General features: G+C 38.6%; 1 protein-coding gene across 1 annotated transcript; it reads right to left on the reverse strand.

The window, feature by feature from the left end:
• Nucleotides 1-1362: 1362 nt before the first annotated feature.
• On the reverse strand, nucleotides 1363-7401 carry LOC132267701 (ammonium transporter 3 member 1-like). Its single transcript, XM_059768813.1, has 3 exons — nucleotides 6603-7401; nucleotides 5896-6181; nucleotides 1363-2102 (listed from the first exon to the last, which is right to left on the reverse strand). Exons 1-3 carry the CDS (start codon nucleotides 7254-7256, stop codon nucleotides 1585-1587), a joined length of 1458 nt encoding a protein of 485 aa, XP_059624796.1. The 5' UTR covers nucleotides 7257-7401; the 3' UTR covers nucleotides 1363-1584.
• Between the last annotated feature and the right edge of the window lie 347 nt (nucleotides 7402-7748).

Raw genomic sequence — 7748 nt, forward strand, 5'->3', positions numbered from 1 at the left:
ACAGAGGAGTTTGAGGTTGAGACGAGAGGAGAAACATATAGAAGAAAGAAGGGATCGATCCATGATGGTGAAGATGTCTTCCTCAACCATGAAGAAGTCTATCTAGTCATGAGCGGCTAAAAGCTTTGCTAAGGCTGTGATGTAGCCCTAGCTTAGCACCACTGGTTTGATTGTATTTATTTATTGGAGAACAATTATTTTCAGGCATGATTGTGTAACCTAGTGGATTTTTACTTGACTTTTCAATAGAAATCGGTTTTAAAATTTTAATTCAATTACAAAGTACTATTTTTTATCTTGTATTAGATAATTGAACACAACTCATTTCCTTCTTATAGTTGCGAATAAGATGGTTATGCAATGGTTTTTCACCGAATATAATATTAGAGATTTAATGGATTATGCCTAGAGAAGATAGACTATACTACACCCTAGAGTAGAGTAGTTAGGTAGATGGTTTATGCTAATCGAAGATAGTCCATGCTTAGCTTTAATTTATAGTATCTTCTAACTGGATTAATATGTGTTTGTAGCCATGATTAATTCCTTATGCATGTTTATATATATATATATATATATATATATATATATATATATATATATCCAATAAATTGATGTAATTGATTGGTGGTGCGACGTTAGTGGTGAAATCATGTCCCTAGCCTCTTCTCTCTTATTTTATTCATCTAATTCAATTATTATTTTTATTTTATTTTATTTTATACTTAGTTCATTAGATTAAAATCATCAAAACTTGTTTGTCCTATTTCAAGTTAATTGAGAATTTAAGAAATCTATTCACAACTTCATTAATACAAGTCTCTTAGATACGACACTCTTACAAGGAAGTCCAACGAGTGGTTACATATAAAGTTTTACAACAGATTGTCAACATTGATATTATTGTGAAGAAGAAGGATTTAAAATTGACCAATTCACCCCTGTTGGTCCAACAGCCCCTAACCTTCCCTCTTCATTATTTGAATCCACCATTACCAACCCATTCACCTTCGCCTAACTCACCTTCTGTTTCACCAACAAATTTTTTGTATTGTTGATGTTCCCGCCAAGTTGAAGGTTATATATGTGCATTGGTTTCGGCCTCATCTTTTGGACCCAATGATTCCTTTTCAGTAAATTATCTTTGTTGAGTTTGAATTATGGGGAGATCTTTTTTACTTACTAGCAGTCTCTTGATCGTAGAGCCAGCCAAACTTGACTATTAGGGATAGTTTTTCTAGATTTTACGTTCTACGCAGACTTCTCTTTGGAAATTGGAATTAATTTTGATATGTATATATACCAATTAATTGTTATCTAGCCAATGCATAATCTTGACCAGGAAAACCACACAATCGCCAAACAAACTAACATCTTGAATTCATGAAATTCACAGAGGTCTCTAAAACAAGAGAAATTGATTTTTTTTTTTTTTTTTGGGTAATTAAAAAAAACAAACCGAGAGAATTAGCAAAGCCATATGCATAAATTCAGTTGTATGTGCAGTGAACTTGTCTATTGCTAATTGCTTACATATGAACAAGAAACTTTCTTGATCAATGTGTTTTTCCCTTCCCCTTCAATCTAGACCACTTGAGTAGTACCAGATGACTTGTGGTGCATTGTGTCATCGGAATAGAGTCCATGCTTGGTTGAATCGTACTTCTCCCCATCACCCCATAGTGCATATGCCTCTTCACCATGCACGGCGTCATCCCCAATCTTCAACTGCTCTTCAGACATTCTCAAAGGCATCACCAGACTTATAACAAAGCAAATGATTGATGTAACCACAAGGTTCCATCCGATGATAAAACCGCCGCCAACAATCTGTTTGAGGAATTGAATGCCACCGGAACCTCCATAAACTCCGCCCCTGGAATTGGAAACCGGCAAGAAGAGAGCACACAATGTGGGCTCGGCAAACAGTCCCGTTAGAATGCCACCAAGATAACCAGCCACGGCATGGGTGTGACACACACCCAGTGTGTCATCAATCTTCTGGAGCAAACTCCATCTCTTGTGAATGATCATCATAGTGAACCATGGAACACTTCCTGACAGAATCCCCATCACTATTGCCGCCCATCCTTGAACAAGACCTACATGTATTTCACACACATATTATGAGTAATGATATTTAGATCTATTTGTATAATTGATGGGTTTTTATTCATCATCATTTTCATTAAGATATAGCATTTCACATGCAATCTTTTTCCAATCACAATATTATTTTTACGTCATATTATTATTAGTTTTAAATTGACATTATAGTCTTAAAGAAGGATAAATTATTTATTAGATGGTCTTGAAATAGAGAGAATTATTTACTATCACATAAATAAATGTGTGTGAACTTGATTTATTTTTTTGCTTGACCAATAATTCCCAGATTATAGAGTAACTTTTCATTAGAGAATTAGAGAAAGACGAGAGAAATCAGATCCATAAAGGTTCCTTACATCAGCAATATGCATGTGATATGCTTGTGCACTTTACCCCTTTAACCGATCACAACAAGGTCATTGTCATGTTTCTCGTGTGTTGAAAAATTATTCAATTTGGGGGATAGAATTTATATGTAGAAAAAAATAAAAATTTAGTTTTAAGATCTTCAAATAAATAAATAAATAGAGAATTAAGTGTTGAGATTTTATTTCTTATAGTACAGTTGTAGGATTGAATTATTTACTCCTTGATTTAAGGTTAATTGGTAGGTAATTAGTTACCTATCTTAGCTAAATCCTATTCTATAAATTGGATGTAACACCATCAATGAAAGTATCGAATAGAGTTTTAATTCTCATATTCTTTATCTGAATTTCAAGATGGTATCAGAGCCATCTTGAACTGTACCTTTGAATTTCTTTGAATTTATCTTTGAAATTCACAGACCCATACCTATACACATACATTCACCATACCTATACACAGACCCATACCTGCTGATATCACAAGCCACAGCCCCATACCCATTGCTATCACAAGCCACCGTCCATAGCCGTCGCCGGACCTTCTTCGTTGTCCATCGTCGTAGCCGAATTTGCAGCCCTCGACTACCGAACCGTCGCCCTAGCCGTCGTTATCTCCACGGCCATCATTGTGATGACCTTGTGGGCGGGTGTGCCGTGGGCGGGTGCGAGAGACACTGTCAGGATACCACACTGGTGAGCTATAGGTGCACAGTCCCACATCGCCTGGGTAGAGGAAATGTGAAGTGCTTATATGTAAGTGTGTCACCTCCAATTGGTATGAGGCCTTTTGGGGTGAAACCCAAGAGCAAAACCGTGCGGGCTCAAGCCCAAAGCGGACAATATCATACCATGTGGTGGAGTGAGTCGTTACAATGGTATCAGAGCCTGACCCAGCCGGAAGTGTGCCGACGAGGACGTCGGGCCTCCAAGGGGGGTGGATTGTGATGACCTTATGGGCGGGTGTGCCGTGGGCGGGTGCGAGAGACACTGTCAGGCTACCACACTGGTGAGCTATAGGTGCACAGTCCCACATCGCCTGGGTAGAGGAAAGGTGAAGTGCTTATATGTAAGTGTGTCACCTCCAATTGGTATGAGGCCTTTTGGGGTGAAGCCCAAGAGCAAAACCATGTCGGCTCAGGCCCAAAGCGGACAATATCATATTATGTGGTGGAGTGGGTCGTTACAATCATCTTTTTGCAAGGAGAAGCTAGCCATCCCTGTTACCGTCGGCGCCGAATCAATTGCCTTTGTTGCTCCCACCACCGATCAGATCATCTAGCCACCACCGAAGCCGATCCCTGCCATCTACCGCAAAGCCGATCTCTGCCATACGCTACCGCGAGCTCTCCATCCCCAAGCTAATTTCAAAACTAAACCAATTTTGTAAACTCATTTGAAAACTGGTTCTGTGATAAACCAGTTCAAAAAATAAAAAATAAAAAAAAAGAGGGAAAAAAATATTGAATCATCTAGAGCAGACAAGTCTACCTACAAATGCACTCATTGCAACCAGATTGGTCATACCAAAAGTCGCTGTTTTAAACTAGTGGGATATCCAGAATGGTGGGATAATCGCCATTGGAAGAAGAATTCAACAAAGATCTCCACTACAGCAGTTGTTAAGACAACAGATAATGGTGGTAAGATTTTCAATATTTCTACACATGTTGCTAATGACGCATTGATAATTGATTCTAGTGTCGCATATCATATGACATTTGATTCTAAACAGGTCTCACCTCTTAATTCATCCTCACACAAATTTGTTTCTACTGCCAATGAGACTTCGACCTTAGTTATTGGGAAAGGATCTTTAACACTCACTGATAATCCGCATTTAGATTCTGTTTTAGTTGTTCCATCTTTAGATTCTAATCTTTTGTCAGTTTCCCAAATAACAACAGCTTTATCTTGTATTGTCATTTTTTGGCTTGATTTTTGTGTGTTTAAGTACATCCAAACAAAGCAGACGATTAGTTGTGGTATTAGGCGAGGGAAACTGTATTACTTGGACTTGATGTCCAAAAGTTTCGATAAGCTACTACAAGCATTGACAGTGGATAGTTAAAAAGAAATCTGAAATCTGGTTGTGGCATCGACGTCTGCGGCATACTTCCTTTGGTTATTTGAAAAAATTATTTCTTAATTTGTTTGCAAAATTTGATATTTCTAGTTTCCGTTGTGATGTTTGTGAACTAGCAAAGAGCCACCGTATTTCATATCCATTATGTTTGCATCAAAGTCCACTTCTTTTTATGATTATACATTATGATGTTTGGGGTCCGTTCAAAGTCCCTACTTTAGGTGGATCCTGTTGGTTACTTTACTTTTATAGGAGGTAATCTTGTTACATGCATGGAGAGGCAAGAAACAAAATGTTGTTACTCGCTCGAGTGCAGAAGCTAAATTCAGAGGTATGGCGCTTGCACTTTGTGAAACATTGTGGTTAAGACTTATCTTGCGGGATTTGGGTTATCTACCTAGGCAACCTAATCGACTATATTGTGATAATAAAACAGCATGTAATATTACCCATAATTCAGTTCAACATGATCATATGAAGCATGTCGAAATAGACAGATTCTTCATGAAGGAGAAGTTGGATGGGAAAATTGTACAGTTGTTTAAGATTCGATCTGAAGATCAACTAGCCGACGTTCTTACCAAAGCAGTCTCAAATCAAGTGTTTTCAAAATTTTTAGACAAGTTGGGCATGTGTGACTTCTATGCACCAGCTTGAGAGAGAGTGTTGAGATTTTATCTCTTATAGTACAGTTATATGATTGAATTATTTAATCTTTAATTTAAGACTAATTAATAGATAATTAGTTACCTATTTTAACTAAATTATATTTTATAAATTAGATATAACATCATCAATAAAAATTATAGAATAGAGCTTTAATTCTTATTCTCTTTCTTTGAATTTTAAGATTAAGTTGAGAGTATCTCCTCATCCACCGAGCCTACAGCTATGATATCAATTTCAAGGGCCGTTCTTTTCACAAAAGAGTTCCTCTCAACCCAAATTCTCTATAAGACAAAAAGCAGCAAAATGCAAGTAAAATAAATTTCTCTTATCTTATTTTCTTATAATTGGCTAGAATCTTCTCTTTGTCAGAGTTATTATTACATGTTAGCGTCATTTCCTCTATGAAGCCAAAAATAGATCCCCTACGTAGGGCATTGACTGTGGCTTGCTCAAAAAAGTCCAACAAAAAACAAAACACTCATCTTTTACGGACATAAGTCTAAAACATAACATAATTTACCCATTTTAAAATGTAGAAAAAAAAAAAAATTTATTGATGAAAATAATATTTTATGTTCATTGACTTTAACGTCTTTGATATTATTGAAGTAGTAAATTAGCTGAGAGAGAATTATACAGGGAAGAAAGGAGGAATAGACGACGGACCTGCACCAGGGGTGATGCAAACAAGGCCGGTGATCATGCCCTGAACGGCTCCGATGACGGAAGGCTTGCCGAAGAAGATGACATCAAGCCACGTCCACATCAACAGGCTTGTGGCAGCGCATATATTTGTGTTGAGGACCGCCATGGAGGAGTCTATGTTGGCACTGTATGGATCTCCACCGTTGAAACCCGCCCATCCCATCCACAACAACCCCGCTCCAGCCAGCATCAGCAGCACGTTGTTCGGAGGAAACCTCTCTCTGTCATTCGTCGATCTCGGACCCACCTGCTTCCACCCATCCACACACACACACACACATATATATATATATCACTTCAATTACGACTTAGACAGGCACATAAAATTAAACACAGACGCTACTTCAAAATTTAAATTTATAAAATGACTAACTACTTAATTAATTATGTATATATAGAGTATATTGACTTTGCTGTTTAAGATTAACCAGACCAAATTCATTGTATTTTTGCCCTTTAGATGGAAAAGTGTTTGTAACCACCAAAAATGTCTCTGAGCCTCTGGATTAAGCGATCTTAATTAAATAATAATGATTTGGAGTTGTTAAGTAACCGTCTGGATGATATCAGTTCTGATGCCAGTTGTCACAGACTCCGTATTATTACTCTTAATTAAAAATCACTAATTTTATTTTTATTTTATAGTATAGCATATAGGTTGTACTGACCCAGTATGCAGCGGTGAATCCGGCTATCCCGGAAGAAAGATGAATGACGTAACCACCGGAGTAGTCTATGACACCCCAGTGAAACAAGAAGCCACCACCCCAAAGGCTAAAAGCCCCCACAGTGTAGGAGAAAGTAAGCCAGAGAGGCACAAACATCATCCAAGCCTTTATGTTCATCCTCCCAAGCACTGAACCACCCAACAGTATGACGGTGATGGCAGCGAACACGCACTGAAACCACACCATGGACGCCATGGGATAGAAGGGAGTGGCCATGGCGGTTTCCAGCGACCCATCGGAATGGTACTGCGTGGTCTCCGGCAGCACCGCCTGCTTGATAAGGAACTTCTGACCCAAAGCCGGTCCTGCCTTACCCCAGCAGGGAAGGAGCTTGTCCCCAAAAGACATCTTGTAGGCCCAGATGACCCAGCATATGATCACGGCCGCGAAGGCGTAGAGTGCCATGAAAGCCGAATTCACTGCCCATTTCTTCTTCACTATGCTGCCGTACAGAATGACCAGCCCCGGAACGCTTTGGAGACCAACCAGCGTTGCGGATATCATTTGCCATGCGTTGTCACCTTTGTTCAACCAGTCCGGCACCGCCGCCGACGTGTTCCCTTGGTAAGCCACCGGCACCACCATCGTACCCATCTCTCGTGGCTGATGGATGGATTGTTTGTTTTTTTGTGCACGTACCAAGTAGGGTTAGAGGTCGTTGCAATGGGATGGATATTATCCTAGATTTTTTTTTGAATCTAGAATCTTACCAAGTTGGTGTGGTTCTCAAATATAATGACACTCGGATGAGAGAGAGAGAAGAGAGAGAGAGGGAATACCCCCAAATTGCCGACTTATTTGTTGTATACAGTTGTACTATTATGCAAATTAATCATCGTTTTACACTTTCATTCTTAATTTACATATGAGGGAATACACTACCTGCCTAATGATTTCAATTATTTAATCTAAGACAATTTTTTATCTTTATTTAACGGAGAGTTGGAAAGGAAAGTAAACGATTAAAAAGCTGTGTAGTCCCACACCTGCGTTTGTCTATTCATACACCTACCAAAGCCACACGGACATCACAGGTTCAGTGGAAATAAATAAGCAAAATATTAAGTTGGCGTATTCAATGTAACT

This window comes from Cornus florida, unplaced genomic scaffold (assembly GCF_030987335.1).
Source record: "Cornus florida cultivar Cherokee Brave unplaced genomic scaffold, ASM3098733v1 CherokeeBrave_3.0.0_Hap2_Chr07, whole genome shotgun sequence".
Classification (NCBI taxonomy): Eukaryota; Viridiplantae; Streptophyta; class Magnoliopsida; order Cornales; family Cornaceae; genus Cornus; species Cornus florida.